Below are 17,094 nucleotides of genomic sequence, written 5' to 3'. Positions count from 1 at the left end.
TTGCGACGCAGCAATGCGGGTAATTAAGCAATGTAGTGTCCGCGCTCGGCGCTCCACCAGAATATTTGGCGTGCTGGCCTTACCTGTCTCATCCGCGATGCCTGGGCCTCGCGACGATGGCCCCCACGCTCTGGACTGGCGCCCCGCACCCCCGGCTCGGCGCCTCGTGTCCCCCAGCTCGGCGCTACACCCGCGTTTCCGCGTGACTGTCCGCATAACCGAATCACTCAATACACGTCAAGCCTTGCCTCCACCTGACTGCATTCAAGTGAACACGCCGTGCCGACACGCAAATCAAAATGCCGCCGCCTGCACCCCTGGGTCTGACCCTCAACAGCCCCCGCCTGCGCCAGTGCCAGCGCTCCACCACCCAGCGCTCCTGCCTCCCCTACCGCCGCTACCGCCTGCCCTACCTCCTCCCGTACCTCCAGTCCTACCTCCAGTCCACCACCGCCCCTCCCCCTCCCCCTCCCCCTCGCCCGCCTGCCCAGCACGGCTCAGCTATGCAATGCGAGTGATCGCCCCCTCAAGCACAACACTGACTTCTCTCAAAGGCAGAACGCCGTCACAAGCTGTCTTTGCAGCTACTCCACTTGGTAGACCCGCCAAGGAGTCATGCCACTCCTGGAAGCCAACAACCACGGGTGCGGACAAGGCAGGTCTCCAGGGGAAAATTGGGCTGTGCGGCCACGCCACGTTGGTGCAATGTCCGAGGCCGAAGGTTTCGAAACTACCTCATCCCCCGGACAAAGCCGGGGTCGGTTCGTACAGGCACCACCCGCCATGTGTCGAGCCGCCCCCCGCTGTCAAGTACAAGCTCAGCCCGCAACAAACCACCTAGCAGTAAATCGCTACGCTATGCTCGCCACAAAGACCAGACACCAGCACTTCTGAACCTGCGCGACGGCGCCGCTGCTCAGGCAGCGCACCGCTCTCCTCCTCCACGTGGCCATGCCTGCCGGCTCTGCTGCGCACATGCACGCCGCCGCTGCTGGGCACAGGCCGTGCGCCGCCGCCGCCGCCGCGCTCCACCGCCATCCATTGCATCATGCGCAGCAACCAGCAGGCCCTACCCAGCCCCGGCAGTGCAAAAACGTGGGCACGCAGATAGTATGACCACCCCACCACCCCCTCACTGCATTACAAACACAGCGCCATAGTAAAAACCAGGCATTTAAAAGGTCAATCCTGCATTCTGTCTTTGCAAATTGAGCCAGAACAACAGATGTATGCGTTCCTGGCGGCACTCCCGGGGCCTTTGTGGTGGTGCCCCGGGTTCCCTGGTGGCACAACGCCCGCCAGTAAGGGTCAGACACATTGGAGTCAACGGTGTATCTAACACGAACGTGCCTTACCCTCGCACCAGCCGCTACACTAGCAAACACCTTCAAGACGTGCCGCACATAAAAGGACTCCCTCGCTCTCCTCACACACTTACCCTCCACCCTCAAGCCCCTGCCGTGCCATGGCACTGTCGGGGGAAGCAACACAGCGATTGGTCTCAGAGGCCCTCGCCTCGTGTACATCGCTACATCACAGCGCCAGCTGTGTCTGCGGTCCCAACGACCGCCCACGACCGTGGACCACGCCGCCAGCGCTGCCGTACACCCCAAAGAAGCTGTGGGCAGCGCCCACTGCCCGGTCGGCGCTGCTGCCGCCGCCACAGCGCGCCGCAGTCCAGCTAGCGGCAGCGTGAGCATCAACGGCTGGCCGCTTGATTGCTAGGTATGCTGCGTGACACGGTTGCAGCAGGCGTGCCGAGTGCCACCGCCGCTGCCTGGTCGTCCCGTGCCCCCCAGCCATCCACTGCCGAGGCCGAGGCCCGCCCGCTCACTGCTGCCGGCTCGGCACCCAGGGCACCAGCGTCTCCGCCGCCAGGACCAAGTACTGCATCTGCATCAGGGTCCGGCCGCCGTCGGCGGTGGACAGCTCCAGCTGCGGCGGGCGCTGCTCCTCGCTGGCTCCGGGCTCGCCGTCCTGGCCGAGCGCGATCGTGGCCTGCAGCCGCAGCTCCGGCGGCAGCTGCACCTCGGCGTTGGCCAACGCCTCCGACAGCCGCTCCCGTAGGACGCTATACACGCACGCAAAGATGCGGCCGCACCGGGCCACTTGCGCCCGCGCCGTCGGAAGACCTGTGTTGTACCGGGCCAGGGAGCATGTTAACAAGGGAACGCTCCAGGGAACGCTCCAGCTGTGGGGCGGACGTGCGCTTTCCACATATACGGTCGCCCCGCCCATGCATGCCCGGTCCATGTCTTCAAGTGCACTCGCAACACCCACGTACCTGCGCTGCTGGACTTGATCTGCTGGATCTCCAGCACGGCCGTGACCCCGGGTCCAACACGGGGCCCAGATGTGCTGCCGCCGTCGCCCTCGCCCTCGCCGTCCCCGCTTCCGTCCCCGCTGCCGTCGCCGTCGCCGTCGCCCTCGCCGTCCCCGCTGCCGCTGCCGCTGCGACCGTTGCTGCCGCCTTTACCGCCGCCGGTCTCTGCACACACGCGCAGCGGCAGCAGGCGGTCCACCTGCAGCTGTGTGGCGGTCGAGGAGGCCTCGCCGCTGCTGAGCGGGTGCAGCGCCGTCAGGGCGGCCACGCACAGCTCGCCGCGCATCAGCGCCAGGGCCGTGTCCCGGTCATTGGTGGCATAGGTTTCCAGCAGCTGCAGGGAGACAGGCAGGCGGTCCGCGCAGCACTTGAGGGCGTCCAGCGCCGGCGAGTAGTTCTGCTGCCCACACGCAGCACATTGCAGCACTGCCAATGCCGCCTGCGCACGACATTATCAGACGGAGCATGGCAGAAGGGGCTTCAGGGGTTTATTTGTCACTGCACGACCACACACGACCAGCAACGGCAAGGATGTCGTGCGTGGGCTGGCTCGCGGCTGAATCCCACAGAGGCAGTGCCATGTGCCGCTGGAGCAACGCCCCAGGCGTTTGGCCTTTTGCCAACTGCTTTTGATGAATCCATGCACACATGCTCGCACAGCAGCGTGCAGCACGGAGCACAAGCCCAGCCCGCAAGCAACCCCCTACTCATCCCGTCCCGCCCCAGTCGCACACCTGGGCGGCACTAGCCGCTGCCGCCTTCCACTGCGCGTTTGCTTTATTGGTGAGCCTGGAAGGGACCGCACGCAGCTCCGACTCCAGGATAGCGCGTAGGCCCCGGTCCTGCATGGCGGGTGCGGCGCTGTTACATGGCGCGGTAGGGCAGAGACGGCCAGCACGGACTGTGCCTGCTGTCTAGGCAGCCATCGGGCATCCATGCGTCTGGGGCATGCATCAGATGCACGCCAATGCCCTGGCTCTGCTGACAGGTGAGGCAGCATACTGATGCCCTGCGCCCCGCCCGCCAACTATGTCCCCACACGGCCTACCTCCTCTACCAGCCAGGCCGCCAGCTTGCCCGCCGCCACCTCGTGCACGTGTGGCGGCAGCCCGGGAGGCAGCACGCACTTCACCACACTGGCCGCATCCTTCAGGACCACGCTTGCCGCCTCCTGCTTCTGCTCGCGATCACGCAGCGCCGTGCCCGCGACGGCCTCCACTAGTATTGCGCTAAATCCTTCAATCTGGTGAAGGCTTTTCTTCATTTCTTGAAGGCTTGTCTTTATTGTGCTCAGCTCCTGACGGACCACTTGAAGGCTTGTCTCTACAGGGTTTAGCTCCTGACGGAGCATCTCCGTGAAGCACTGCACTGAATCCTGCATGCAAAGTTCAACGTGAGCAACGAGTAAAAAGCAGCAAGCGACCTGCGAGTGGGTCATGGGGACAGGAGAAAACGAAGACTATCCGGCGATACTCGGGCAGTCGAATCACAATGACCCCTGCGCGCACTACATGCCCTTCTTGAGAAACGTTGCAAAGTTTGTCCCCTGGGTCTTCCCACCTGCCCTGCTGCAGCTGCAGGCGGCGACCTGCGTGCAGGGTGCATTCGGTGCTGTTACTTGCGAGCATGCATTCGCAAAGTATGTTACAGCAGTGGGCGCTGCAACAGGCGCCGACTCACCCGACTCCCGGGGTGGCTCCCGCGCTCCCCTCGGGCAGGTGGCACGCGGCCGCGACACGCCAGGCGCGCCCGTGGCTCGCCGTTCCACATCCATGCCGGTGTGAACCAAGGCAGGCGCCATGCCGCACATGCGGAGTTGGGCGCATGCCCGGCACGCCTGCATGCAAACGGGCCTCGGCTGGTCAGCTTCGTGAGCGCCGCGCTTGCACTCTAGCGCAGTCCCATACTAAATTAATGCAACCACGCAGAAGCATACCTGCTGCCGCGGGTCCACTCAGCCGCGTCAGCAACATAGGCCAGCCAGCGACGAGCTGTAGGCCTATGGTAACATGTGCGCGAGTGGTGATATGAATCACATTTAGTAGGAATCCTAAGGGCTGCCGTTTCGTTCGCGCAGGAAAGCAGGTAAGAACGCGCAACCGCGCGGGGCAGTATCGTTGGCACTGACTGAAAGAGCGTTTGCGACGCAGCAATGCGGGTAATTAAGCAATACAATGTCCGCGCTCCACCGGAATGTTTGGCGTGCGGGCATACCCGGTGTCTCATCCGCGATCGACGATGGCCCCAACGCTCTGGACTGGCGCCCCGCACCCCCGGCTCGGCGCCTCGTGTCCCCCGGCTCGGCGCTACACCGGCGTTTCCGCGTGACTGTCCGCATAACCGAATCACTCAATCCACGTCAAGCCTTGCCTCTCCCTGACTGCATTCAAGGGAACACGCTGTGCCGACACGCAAATCAGAATGCCGCCGCCTGCGCCCCTGGATCTGACCCTCAAAAGCCCCCGCCTGCGCCAGTGCCAGCGCTCCACCTCCACCCAGCGCTCCTGCCTCCCCTACCGCCGCTACCACCTGCCCTACCTCCTCCCCTACCTCCAGTCCTACCTCCAGTCCACCACCGCCCCTCCCCCTTCCCCTCGCCCGCCTGCCCATCCCAGCCGCGCCCTCCCTCTACGTCTTGAGCGCCGGCTTCTTCTCGCGGTCCGCTATCCGCAGCGGCTTGTCGCTGGTGGTCTTGAACCGCCCGCGGCCGTCCTCGCCCGTGTTGACCTTCTTCTTCACGATCTGCACCACGTCCTCGTCCTCCAGCCCGTGGCTGAGGCCGCAGCGCTGCGGGTAGTGCTTGCTGCTGACGCCCCACACCAGCGCGTACTTGAACTGCCCCACCATGCTGTTGTGGATCTGGCGGCACAGCGCCTCCAGCGAGGTGCCGCCGCGGTCCGTGGTCAGCACCACCGGCTCCGCAAAGTCGGGCTTGGCGCCCACCTTCTTGGTGTACACGCGCACCTGGCGGAGCGGAGGAGAGGGGAGGGGTGGCCGTGCATGTCGGGAACGGAGTGAGTGAATCACAAGCACGGAGTGCCGGCGCCCAGTGGGAAAAGCAGGGGGGGTGTTGTAGATACCAGCCCAAACTAAACCGAACCCAATGCAAGGGGGAGGAGGGGGAGAGGGGAGGAGGGGTACTGGGGTAGTGCAGGTCAAGCAGTAGACTGGGAAGGCGGGGCGGTTTGGGGCCCACTAGCTCCACTTGGCAAGATGGACCTCCGCTAGGCCCCCGATGGAATTGATGCCGCTCTCTGTACACCAGCGTGCTTTCTTTTGTTGTCCTACTCATGGCGTGGCGGAAACCTCCCTCTCCGCCTCTTGTTCTGGGTGTAGTTGGGATTGCAGAGGGTGACCCCTCCTGGCTCCTGCATCCGCTGTGCTGGCCCCCCTGCTGGAGCCCCCTCTCTCTCGCTTGCCCCCAGCCGCCTGGCATAGGCCACACTCTCCTCCTCGCTCTTGTGCGTTGTGTTTGTTTTTTTGGGGCTGGTATTTCTTACACACACACGCACGCACACACACACACACACACACACACACACACACGCACGCCTGGCCACCACCCCTTTCCCCTCCCTCCCCCCTTTCCTCCACGCCACCCACCAGCGCCATCATCTCCCAGATGCGCTCCAGCAGTCCGTCCATGTTGAGCTTCATGGAGCAGGAGATGGGGATGGAGTTGGGCCAGCGCGCCATCTCGTCCACCTCCTCCATGCTGCACATGTCCACCTTGTTGTACACGTACAGGCACTTGATGTAGCGCCGGTTGCCCTGGCAGCGGGGGGGGGGGGTTACATTCATGATTAATTAAGAAGTGAAGTCGTAGGCCGGTACAGTAGCATAGTAGACGCGTTGTTACCGATGTCCGTGAAGTCCAGCGGCCAGCTCCAGCGCGTAGAGACCCGCCGAAGGCTGCTGCTGCTGCTCTCCCATTTTGTCTAACGACTATCCTAAGTAGGTTGATCGGGGGGTTGCATTCATGACTATTAAGAAGGGGGGGCGGGGTCCATTGCGCATGCCCGCCCACCCTCCTTCCTCCCTCTCCCAGCCCCCTCCCTCCCTCCCGCCCGCACCCGCCCCGCCCCGCCCCGCCGCCCCCACCTCGATGACGTCGATGAGGTCGTCCACGGTGCAGTCCTCCTTGAACAGCAGCTCGGCGTTGTGCATCTTGTACTCCTGCAGGGGAGAGCCAGGGGAGAGGGGAAGGAGGTGGGTGGGGTGGGGCGGCGGGGAGGGGGAAGGAGGTGGAGAATGAGAGGGGTGGGTGGATCAGATACGGTAGGCGTAAGTGGGGCGGGGTAGGAGAAACAGTGACCTCCAGTCTCTGGGTGGGCAACGGAGTGAGGCATGGCGCCGGGCGCATGCGACACCCCCACACACGACCTACCCCCTTGGTCTTGTTTCCTTTGGATTGGAGTGAGTTACTGTGTACCCCCCCTCTAAACATACACACACACACACGCCCCCACGCCCGCACCTGCAGCACCCGCTGGATGAGCTTGTCGTCCATGTGCGTGAGCGGCACGGTGCTGTTGATGCTGATGCCGCCGGTCTTGCGCTTCTTGAAGTAGATGTTGGGTGGCGCGCGGTTGAGCCGGATGCCCACCGCCTCCAGCTCGCGTGTCAGGATCTGCAGAGGGGCGGGGTGGGGCGGGGTGATTGAGGGCGGGGGCGGGGGGCGGCCAGGGGTGAAGGTGCGGGACACGCGGTGGGTAGGGCAGGAGTTCTTGGTGTTCGTGTTGGTGCTGGTGCTGGTGCCGGTGCTGGCTGCAGTAGTCCTGCCCCTCCCTGCCTGGGCCAGTCCCAGCATCAGTCCCAGGGCCCCAGCACCTGGGGCCCCACAGCCGCCACGACACGACACGACACGGCCCGCCCCGCCCCGCCCCGCCCCGCCCCGCCCCGCCCCGCCCCGCCCCGCCCCGCCCCGCCCCGCCCCGCTCACACATACACTCACGCCCCCACTCGCGCCCACCTGCTTGTGGTAGAGGGGCTTGGTGGCGTCCAGCACCATGAGCAGCAGGTCCGCGGACTTGCACACCGCAATGACCTGGTGGGGGGAGGCAGGGTGCGGCCAGGCGGGAAGGGGTTGATGAGGGGGAAGCGCGGCGACCAGCTGGGAGCTAGGCCGGTGGCGGCAGCGCCGGGGGGCTCGCAGTGGCGGCACCAGCGGCGTATGAGCCGCGCTGTTGCGGTCCACTGGGACAGTGCTGCAATGCAGCACAGACGCCCGCACCCACCCACCCCCCAACCCCTGCCCGCACCCACCTGGCGACCGCGGCCCTTGCCCTCCGCGGCTCCCTCGATGATGCCCGGCAGGTCCAGCAGCTGGATCTTGGAGTCGTTGTAGTGGATGACGCCGGGGATGCAGGTGAGCGTGGTGAACTCGTAGGCCGCCGCCTCGCTCTCCGTGCCCGTCAGCTCCGTCAGCAGCGAGGACTTACCCACGGAGGGGAAACCTGCGGGGGGGGGGGACATGGGGAGGAGGGCTGTGTACGAGGTGTGTGTGTGTGGAGGCGTGCGGGCTGTGGCAAGGAAGTGGTGGTGCGGCGGCTTGGTGTGTGGGCGGCTGGATGCAGCTGAGTGGCCTCCCCCGCCAGTGCCTGTGACGGCGTGCCGCTCTACTGCCACCCCGCACAGCAGTGAGCATTGCGCACACACCCCAGACTGCAGGCCGCGTCGCACATGCCGCCTGCTGCTTGCTCCGCACTCCACACGCACCAGTCTATCACTGCAGCCCCTCCCCTGTCCAGCGCCCCCAAGAGAACCAACTCCCCCTCCGCTCGCCAGCACCCGCACCCTCAAAACCCCTCCAAGCCCATCCGACACCCTCCACGGCGCCCCTGCGGCCGCCCCCCCCGACACCACCCACCAATGAGCGCCACGCGGCCGTCGCCGTACTTCTGCACCTCAAAGCCCGCCTCGCCGCTGCCGCCCTGCGGCAGGGAGGTGATGAGGTGGGGAGGGGCGAGCGGGCGGCACGGCCTTTCAAGCGACTCACACCGTACGCGGTACGCGGTACGCGGCAGGTCAGCCAACAACACGGGAGGACATCCGCGGCCGCGCCGCCCGGTTGGCCCCTCTTTCCCCGCCGACCCGTCCCTCTCTGCCAGCCTCCTCTCCCTGCCTGCCGCCCTCCACCTGCCGCCCTCTCCCTGCCTGTCTGCGCAACCCCAAGGAGCGCTTCCAATGCCTAGTGCACCGCCCGCGCACTGCGCCCCCTGACGTATGCCCGCCGCATCACCCTCCACCCGGACCTCGTCCCCCCCTGCCGCTGCGGTTGTCGCTGCCCTCCCAGACCTAGCGCCGGCAGCTACACCGTCTCTCATCCTTCCCGCATGCCCTGACATCCGGCGCCCCACATCCCAACCCGCTCACCCCAGCACCCCACACCTCAGAACCCCCCTCCACCCCACACCCGTACACAACCCATTCCCCCCAAACCCACACACAACCGATCCCCCCCCCCCACACACACACCATGCCCCAGCCCGTGTACCCAGCCGCCTCCGCCGCCGCCGCCGCCGCCTGCCCCGCTTCCCCTCCGCCGCCGCCACCTGCCCCGCCCACCTTTGTGGCTGGCGCCTGCAGCTCCGTCCTCAGCTTGGCCAGCCGCGCCTTGAGCTGGCCCAGGTGGTACTCGGTGGCCTGGAGGGAGGAAGGGTAGGGGGGATGGGCGGGTAGGAGTGGGAGGGAGAGACGGAGCTGGGGCGTGTTGGGAAAGCACAGGAGGCAAGGGTCGACATGTTGGCCGTGTCGGGGCGAGTGGCGGGTGTGTGCAGGATAAGTGCCGGGGAAGCGGTGGCCAAGCCAGGAGGCGTAGAGGTTGCATTGGCGGAAGTAGTGGCGTGTGCGGGTATGTGCGGGGCAGTTATGCCGCAGGCGCCGTGTGGGCTCCGCGGGGACACAGGGCCCGCCCGTCCGTCCCCTCCTCCACAACCATGCACATACATCCACATACAAAAACACACACGCACACACACACACACGCACACACGCGTGACGGCCCTGCAGGCCCTGCTACCCAGCCGTGTGCTGCCACCCGCCCGCCCCCACAGTCCCAGGGGCCACGGCACCTGGGGCCGGGGCCGAAACGGCACCCGTGGCAGGGGCCAGGGGCCAAGGTTACCTTGGCCGTGCCGCACCCACCCGGCCCTGACCCGGGACCCCGCCTCCGCCTCGCGCCCGCGCGCACACGCCCCTCCCCCCCCGATCCCCTTTCAGCGTGGCCCCAGGGTCAGCCCCCGCCGTAGCCCCGCACCTTGTTCTTCTGCGTCCGGGCCATCTCCGCCTCGATCTCCTTAATCCTGCGGGAATCGCCCCCATTCAGCCGCCTCCTTCTCTTACAATGACAGATATGCAACGCACTTTTCTAGGATACCCATGGCTCCTCCTCTTCAAATCAGGCCGGCTCAGCGGCGGGGAAGGGTGGGCGCTGCGCGCAGAGCGCCTTGTGATCACAAGCAACTCGTTTTCTAACAAAGTTTTGCTCTGGTAAAAGGCAAGTGAAAGGGCAGCACCCGTTCGCGGGCGTTTGGCTTTTGGTTGCTCTGCCTACACGGACGCGCCTGTGCGGTCCCAGGTTATCCTAAATCCAAGTATAAGAATCACAACCTAGCTGATGGCTAGTGAATTCAATTGGAGAGAACTTGCGTGCACATTGGGCCGATTGACATCCCGGCAAATTTCAGGGCTGTTCTATTACCATGTGACTTCGACAATACTGTATAGCTTTGAGCCCATGAGTATTTCACATTTGGCCCTGCCATGGCCAACGCCTAGGTTCTGAACGCAACACTCGATTCCGCGGGACGAGGGCTTCTTGCCCTCTGCAGCTCGAAAGATGTATACGGACGCGTTAGATTCGCTGCTGTATCTTACAGCGGCAGCTCTTGCAGCTGTGATTGCGAGCGTGCTGCTGGCGTTCTGTGTACTGATGGTGGGGGCGAGCTGGCTCCCGCCCGTGCAGAAGGTATACGAGCGGTCATGGGTCATCGGCGCTGCTATTTCACTTATATGCTTAAGATGATGAGTTGCTGATGCTCGACGGCGGGCCTGGGGCTGCTTCTCCAGGGCGTGGTGGCGTTCTTCCATCCCTTCGCCGACGGGGGCGGTGGCGGAGAGCGCGTGCTTTGGTGAGCGGTCCGAACTTGACATGTTGAATCGTCCTGCGTCTGAGGCTAGGCTGATGGTCCTATGGGATGACACGAGGGGGGGCTCAGGAGGGCTGCACGGCGTGTGGGCCGTGGGCGAGCGGGTGTGTGAGCGAGTGAGTGTGGAAGTGTGGGGCGTTGGCCAGACCTCCAATGGTGGCTGAGTCACCTCGGTGGTCACCACCGTGTGTGTGTGTGTGTGTGTGTGTGTGTGTGTGTGTGTGTGTGTGTGTGTGTGTATATGTATGTGTGCGCGCGCGCGCGGTACACCCCATCCGCGAGGCGCCGCGCCAATCATCATCCACCCGTCCTGCGTCAGGGTGTGTGCCCCTGCTGGCGCCTGCTCTGCCCTGCCCTGCCCTGCCCTCTGCCCTGCCCTGTGCCCGCACCGTGAGCCGCACTGCACATAGGCGGGCCGACCAGCCCCCGCAGCGCACACCACCCCACTGCGCCGCTGCTGCCCCTCTGCTGCCCTTCGCTGTCGCGCTCCTCCGCTGCAGGTGCGCGGTCAAGGCGGTGCACGACGCCTCCAAGACAGCCAAGGTGAGAGCGGGCCCTCGGGGTGGGAGCGGCGGGGCGGTGGGGCGGAGTGGTCGGCAGTGCGACGGATGCCCCTGCCCCCCCCCCACACACACACACACACAACAGACACACACACACACACATCACGCACAAACACGCACACACATACACACACAACACACACGCACAACACGCACACACACACGCACACTGCGCCTGTGCTCCCGCCGCCTCCGCAAGCTCCCCAGCTTGGCGCTGCCCTCAACCAGGACCCCCACGGGCGCCGCCTGCCTGCCTGTGCCGCTGCGCGCCGCTTGGCTGAGTGCGGCCTGTCGCGCACCGCTCGCTCGCATCCACCACCCTCCACCTCCTGCCCCCCGGCAGGTGGTCATCTACTGTCGTGAGGGCTTGAGTGCGGCCGCCCTAGTGGAGGACGCGCAGCGCCGCTTTAACATACGCATCGACAAGCCCATACAGGTAGGGGGTGGAGGCGGTGGAGGACGGAGGCGGTAGAGGCCGCGGCGGCGGTGGGGGCGGAGGCCGCGGCGGCGGGTGGATCAGGGGCTGTAGTCTTCGCGCTCGTGTTCCCCGTGTCCTGCACCCCACGCAGCACGCAGCTGCTCCCCACCTCATCCAGCACTACACCCCACCCCGCCACCCCAACCGCCCACCCTGTGCCTAGGCTACAACTGCGCTTCTTCAATCTTCATCACGGGTGTAACCTCCCCTCCGCTCCGCTCCCCAGGTGGTGCCGCTGCGGCGTGTGGGCCTCATCCAGCCGGAGCGTTACCCGCGCCTGACGCTGGTGCGGCAGGCGCTGGGCAGTGTGGCGCTGGGCTGGGAGGCGCTGAGGCAGGTGGTGCCGGAGGTGAGGCCGGGGGGGAGAGGGGGAAGCGGGATGGCGTGCGGGGTTTGGGTGGGTGGGGTGGAGGCTTCTGTCCCTGTGCCCTCACCCCCTGTGCTCAACCCCTTTGCACCCTTTGGTCTCGGTCTGTTTGGGATCGGCATAAATTATCACGCAAACACGCACACACAGTCTTTGCGCTTTCCTTTCCTTGTGCTCTCCACCACCTGCACACAGGTGTACATCGACACCACGGGCTGGGCCTTCCCCTACCCGCTGGCCTGGCGAGCCGGCGCCGCTGTGGTGGCGTACGTGCACTACCCCACCATCAGCTCCGACATGCTGGCGGCGGTGTGGGCCGGCAGCGCCACAGCCGTCAGCAACGACGCCGACATCGCGGGTGGGGTGGAGTGGGTGGGTGGGTGTGGGTGTGTGGGTAGAGTGGAGTGGGAGTGGAGTGGAGTGGAGTGGAGTGGAGTGGAGTGGGAGTGGGAGTGGGTGCAAGGGCGTGGGTGGGTGGGTGCGGCGGGCGCGCTTGTCGTGACACCTTGACTCATCACCCCGCCTCCAACGCCTCCAACGCCTCGCTACTCCCCCTGCAACCCCCTTCCCCACGCCCCCGTCCCTCCGCTCCCCAGAGTCGCCCATCAAGACCGCCGCCAAGCTGCTCTACTACGGCGCTCTGGCGGGCTGGTACGCCGGCTGCGGCGCCGTGACGCGGCTGGCGGCCGTCAACAGCAGCTGGACGCGGCGACACATCGCGGGGCTGTGGCGCCTGGCGCGCAGGCCGCCCGTGCTGGTGCGAGGCGGGGCGGGGGGGGGGGAGGGCGGGATGGGGAGGCGGGTGGCAGGCAATGCGGCGAGGAGTGCGGGCAAGACGCCATGCGCAGCGGGGCACAAAGCTCCCAGCCCTCACACCCTGACGCCCCCCCTCCCCCCACACACACACATACACACTGCCACCGCCCTTACTCCGTTCCCGACACGCTGACTTGTGTGAGTCACTCCGTTTCGCATAGTCGCATGACCGGCTGCCCGCCTGTCTCAGGTATACATGGTGGACGAGTGGCGAAAACAGCCCCATCCCTGCCCCCCCACCTCCCCCCTACCTCCCCCCTACCTCCCCCCTACCTCCCCCCCCCTAGGTGTACCCGCCTGTGGACACGGCCGAGCTGCAGACGCTGCCGCTGGACCGCAAGCTCAAGCAGCTGTACCTGGTGTCCGTCAACCAGGTGGGCGGGCGGGGAGGAGACAGGGGGAGGGGGAGGGTGTGTGTGTGCGTGTGTGTGTGTGCAGGCGCGTGCAGGTGTTTGCAGGTGTGAGTCTTAGGACGCACTGAACTGAAGGAGCCTTTGGCGCCGCCACGTCGCCCACCTCCCTCACTCCGCCTGGCATGGGCGGCTGCCCTACGCCCCCCCCTCCGCCGAACGACGCGCCTGCTGCACCAATGTGCCTGGCTACAGCTTCGCTTCTTGTTGATCAACCATGAATGCAAACCCTCCCCCGCCCTGTTCAGTTCCGGCCCGAGAAGAACCACCGGCTGCAGCTGGAGGCCTTCGCCGCCGCCAAGCGCTCGCCCGCCGCCGCCGCGCCCACGCTGGCGGGTGCGGCGCTGCGGGAGGCGCGGCTGAAGCTGGTGGGCGGCGTGCGCGGGCCGGCGGACGAGGCGCGGCTGGCGGGCCTGAAGGCGTACGCGGCGGAGCTGGGCATTGCGGACAGCTGCGAGTGGGTGAGCGGCCCCCCCCCGTGTGTGTGTGTGTGTGTGTGTGTGTGTGTGTGTGTGTGTGTGTGTGTGTATGTGTGTTTATGTGTGCGTGTGTGCATGTGGGTGCATGTGTGTGTGTGTGTATGTGTGTGTATGTGCGCGGCCGTGGTAGAGCTGTGGTAGTGCGGGTGGTGGGTCATGTCAGTGGTGACAGAAATCACTTACGGGGTGTCGACATGAAGTGACGTACGCAACGCTACGCCGCTTCAACGCCGCGTTCTTCTGAACCAGTCATGCTTGGAACCCCGCGCGCACACAGATTGTGAACGCGCCCTTCTCCGAGCTGCGCCAGCTGCTGGGCGGCGCGGTGGCGGGCCTGCACACCATGACGGACGAGCACTTCGGCATCAGCGTGGTGGAGTACATGGCGGCGGGCTGCGTGCCCATTGCCCACAACTCGGGTGGGTGCGGGGGCGGGTGGGGGGTGGCGGGTGGGGGTTGTAGATACCAGCCCAAACTAAACCGAACTCCATGCAATAGAGCGAGGAGGAGAGCGTGGCCTATGCTTGACAACGGAGTGGACACACGCGACGGTAGTCCCCATCCCCAAAACGCGCCGAGTTCCCAGCTTCCCAGCAAACCGTCCCGCAGACCAGTACAAAGAAGACGATGGGCTCTTCAGTCTTGCGCATCTTGCGCGTTGGCCACCCCGGCTCAAACACACGTACGCCCGTTCTGACTAGCAATGCAGATTAGGCACTCGTTTAATACCCACCTAGAAGACGTCAAGGGAGCCCGGGCACCGAGGAGGCGACCAGTGCCAGGGCGGGACGTTCGGGGGAGTGGGGGTGTGGGTCGGGGAGGGGGAGAAGGTGAAGGGGGGGCTAGGGAGGCGAAAGGGGCGCATTAGTCAGCGCTCCGAGGCGGCTACCGCAAGATTTGCTGCTAGTGAGTCGCGACTGACGCGGGGGCGCCCAACTAGCAGTTGTGTGTGGCGACACGTGTGTATGTGGCACCGCTTCCCGCCAGCACCACACACCGCTGCCTTCATCGGGCTCCTCCGCTCCCCACCCAAACTTCCAACCCCCACACAGCCGGCCCCAAGATGGACATTGTGTTGCCGCTGCTGCTGGACGCCCAGGGCGCGGCGGCGCTGGCGGCGGCGGCCGGCTTGGGCCGCGGCGGCAGCGACAGCCTGGGCGGCTGCGGCGGCGCCGACGGCTTGCTCGGCCCCGCCGCCGACTCCCCCCTGGTGCTGGACGCGGGCGCGCACGTGTCGCCAGCTGGGGCCGCGGGCGCGGGCACGTGTCAGGCTGGTGGCGGCGGTGGTGGTGCTGTGGGCGGTGGCGCGGTGCAGGTGACTGGGTTCCTGGCTACCACTGTGGACGAGTACGCGGAGGCCATCATCAAGGTGAGGTGATCGGGGGGAGAAGGAGGGAGGAGGGAGGAGAGAGGAGGGAGGGCTGGGGCTTCTTCCTCCCTGTCTTGCTTGCCGCGCGGTGCCACACACGCCGGCAGCACGCTTGCCCCCACTGCCTGCCTCCCTAATCAAGACGTCTTGGCTATCCCAACACGCATACACACACGTTCTCCCGCCCTCCCGCCCACCCGCCTTCCCGCCCTCCCGCCCTCCCGCCCTCCCCCCCCCTGCTGGTCCTGTAGGTCCTGACCATGGACCAGCGCGAGCGGCTGCGTGTGGCCGCCGCCGCCCAGCGCCAGGCGGGCCGCTTCAGCACGGAGCGCTTCCTGCAGGACTTCACCGCCGCGCTGGCGGATGTGCTGCCGCCCTAGAGAGGGAGCGGGAGGGGAAGCAGGGGGGGCAGGAGGAAGGGGCGGGAGGAAGGGGCCGGGGAGGAGGCAGGGGTAGAAGGCGCGAGGTAGGGGAGGAAGGTGCGGGCTTCTTTGCACCCTTCCAATTAAGCAATCAGAGACATGCGGGTGCAGGACAGGAGGGGATGGAGGCAGGGATCGGGGTGGGAGGTGTGGGCGCGAATGCCCCAGCCGCCCACGCAGCATGCGCCAGTGCCAGCCACCGGGACTGGGCAGCAGGCGCTGGTGCTGGAGGCGCAGGTGGTGCTGAGGGAGGTGAGCTGCCGGAGAGGCAGGTAGGTGTGTCCAAAGCCAAACAGTACTCAATACCCGGAGCGGAGTAAAAGGGAGGAGAGGAGGAGAGCGGCGGTGTGTTCCAATAATAACCTTTCAACGGACCCCGGAAGGTTGTTGCGGTGCCACGTGCCAGCAGTCGGGCACGAGTGCCGTACAGGCGCTGCAGCGCTGCCCGGCACACACGTCCTGTGGTTTTGGGGAACTGGGCACTGACGCTTTGCGTGGGTAGCAGGCAAGCAGGACTGTTGCTGTGTGCTCCCCCACACCTCGTGGTGCAGATCAATGGGCCCCTTGCTGGGTGGGCGGAGAGGGCGGGTGGGATTGGTACAGAGAAGTGTAGCGAGGTAGACAGGGGGGGCAGAATAAAAGCTCACGCACCTGTCCTCACTGCGAAGCACGTTGCGGGGCTCACCCTTGCAAAGGCATTTGTCAGTTTGAAGGTGGCTTCGGCTGGGCCGGCATTCCATAGGCCCAGGCGCTGAGGCCCGAGGCGGTCGCGTGTGCGGAACCAGGCATACATTGAAGGACATAGGTGCTTCTGGCTTACGGTTTGACGGTTGCACTGCGGCGCCCGGGAGAATAGGGTTATGATGCGGTTGCGGAGGCCGTGAGTGTGTGTGTGTGTGTGTGTGTGTGCGTGTGCGTGTGCGTGTGCGTGTGCGTGTTTGTGTGTGTGTGTGTGTGTGTGTATGTATGCATGTTGGGGTCCATGTGCGATAATGGTATAGCACTACGGCACTTGATGTGGGTGGCGGCGGCAGGGAGGCACTGGGGCCACGGTTGGTGCCTTGATGGTGTGCGAGACAGGGAGTCGGGCCGGGGGCGGAGAGAGCGTGAGGCACAACGACCACCTGCGATGGAGTTGTTGTGTAGGGACGTGGGGTTGCGTGTCAGCGGCAAGGCCGCGTGCCCCAATGCATTGGTGTGAGGGGGCCATGTGTCACCATACATGTCGTGTGCATGCGGACGCCGCAAGGCGGGTGGGGTGGCGGAGGGGTGCTGCGTATGCCAGGGCGATGGGGCAGGGCAAGGAGCAGTTTGGCGTCATCCCGTAGCGTGCCGCGTATACCTTGACGCCAACAATCAATGTGCAACGTCAAAGCAAGAGCGCGCGGCTGGTATAACGCCGGAGCTATTGTACCGGGACATCGCTGACGACTTGCTGGCAGGCTGGTACTGGTAGTCTGCTGATGTGCATTCCTCGCGCTCGGGGCTCGTGAACTGCGTCAGCAGGTCCCTCTTGTAAGCAATGCAATGGTTACGTGCATTCCTCATGCTTCGGGCGCCCGGCCAGGCAATAGACAAACACACACACACACACACACACACACACACACACACACACACACACACACACACACACACACACACACACACACACACACACACACACACACACACACACACACACACACACACGCGCGCAAAAAAAAAAGTATCATGT

At 65.5% G+C, this 17,094-nt stretch overlaps 3 protein-coding genes across 3 annotated transcripts; 1 reads left to right on the top strand and 2 right to left on the bottom strand.

Annotated features, from left to right (window-relative positions):
* Window positions 1–55: 55 nt before the first annotated feature.
* On the bottom strand, window positions 56–4,457 carry CHLRE_01g059252v5 (uncharacterized protein). The gene is made up of 7 exons (XM_043059065.1): window positions 4,260–4,457; window positions 4,004–4,160; window positions 3,884–3,911; window positions 3,372–3,698; window positions 3,058–3,165; window positions 2,285–2,762; window positions 56–2,132 (listed from the first exon to the last, which is right to left on the bottom strand). Exons 1-7 carry the CDS (start codon window positions 4,294–4,296, stop codon window positions 1,831–1,833), a joined length of 1,437 nt encoding a protein of 478 aa, XP_042928979.1. The 5' UTR covers window positions 4,297–4,457; the 3' UTR covers window positions 56–1,830.
* Window positions 4,458–4,515: 58 nt separating this feature from the next.
* CHLRE_01g058886v5 (uncharacterized protein) lies at window positions 4,516–9,947 on the bottom strand. The gene is made up of 10 exons (XM_043059064.1): window positions 9,689–9,947; window positions 9,582–9,627; window positions 8,891–8,968; window positions 8,193–8,256; window positions 7,589–7,779; window positions 7,296–7,370; window positions 6,801–6,953; window positions 6,425–6,499; window positions 5,927–6,094; window positions 4,516–5,287 (listed from the first exon to the last, which is right to left on the bottom strand). The coding sequence occupies exons 1-10, from the start codon at window positions 9,703–9,705 to the stop codon at window positions 4,952–4,954; spliced, it is 1,203 nt and encodes a 400-aa protein (XP_042928978.1). The 5' UTR covers window positions 9,706–9,947; the 3' UTR covers window positions 4,516–4,951.
* Window positions 9,948–10,047: 100 nt separating this feature from the next.
* On the top strand, window positions 10,048–16,908 carry CHLRE_01g058521v5 (uncharacterized protein). The gene is made up of 12 exons (XM_001700185.2): window positions 10,048–10,259; window positions 10,394–10,455; window positions 10,974–11,016; window positions 11,380–11,472; window positions 11,741–11,863; window positions 12,077–12,239; window positions 12,478–12,638; window positions 12,985–13,071; window positions 13,356–13,568; window positions 13,864–14,005; window positions 14,639–14,955; window positions 15,207–16,908. The coding sequence occupies exons 1-12, from the start codon at window positions 10,164–10,166 to the stop codon at window positions 15,333–15,335; spliced, it is 1,629 nt and encodes a 542-aa protein (XP_001700237.1). The 5' UTR covers window positions 10,048–10,163; the 3' UTR covers window positions 15,336–16,908.
* The last annotated feature ends 186 nt before the right edge of the window (window positions 16,909–17,094 follow it).

Source organism: Chlamydomonas reinhardtii, chromosome 1 (assembly GCF_000002595.2).
Source record: "Chlamydomonas reinhardtii strain CC-503 cw92 mt+ chromosome 1, whole genome shotgun sequence".
Classification (NCBI taxonomy): domain Eukaryota; kingdom Viridiplantae; phylum Chlorophyta; class Chlorophyceae; order Chlamydomonadales; family Chlamydomonadaceae; genus Chlamydomonas; species Chlamydomonas reinhardtii.
Note: the sequence above shows the minus strand (reverse complement) of the source record. Positions and strands in the feature narration are given on the sequence as shown.

Bases quoted from the DNA above. Each gene is read 5' to 3' on its own strand.
- CHLRE_01g058521v5 (XM_001700185.2), top strand. From the start codon at position 10,164: ATGTATACGGACGCGTTAGATTCGCTGCTGTATCTTACAGCGGCAGCT. The intron at 11,864-12,076 runs GTGAGGCCGGGG...ACCTGCACACAG, and splicing joins TGAGGCAGGTGGTGCCGGAG to GTGTACATCGACACCACGGG. The intron at 12,639-12,984 runs GTGCGAGGCGGG...CCCCCCCCCTAG, and splicing joins CGCGCAGGCCGCCCGTGCTG to GTGTACCCGCCTGTGGACAC.
- CHLRE_01g058886v5 (XM_043059064.1), bottom strand. The intron at 7,780-8,192 runs GTGGGTGGTGTC...CCCCCCCCGCAG, and splicing joins CGGCCGCGTGGCGCTCATTG to GTTTCCCCTCCGTGGGTAAG. The intron at 6,500-6,800 runs GTGCGGGCGTGG...TCTCCCCTGCAG, and splicing joins TCATCCAGCGGGTGCTGCAG to GAGTACAAGATGCACAACGC.
- CHLRE_01g059252v5 (XM_043059065.1), bottom strand. From the start codon at position 4,296: ATGTTGCTGACGCGGCTGAGTGGACCCGCGGCAGCAG. The intron at 4,161-4,259 runs GTATGCTTCTGC...GTTTGCATGCAG, and splicing joins GAGTGGACCCGCGGCAGCAG to GCGTGCCGGGCATGCGCCCA. The intron at 2,133-2,284 runs GTACGTGGGTGT...GGTACAACACAG, and splicing joins GATCAAGTCCAGCAGCGCAG to GTCTTCCGACGGCGCGGGCG.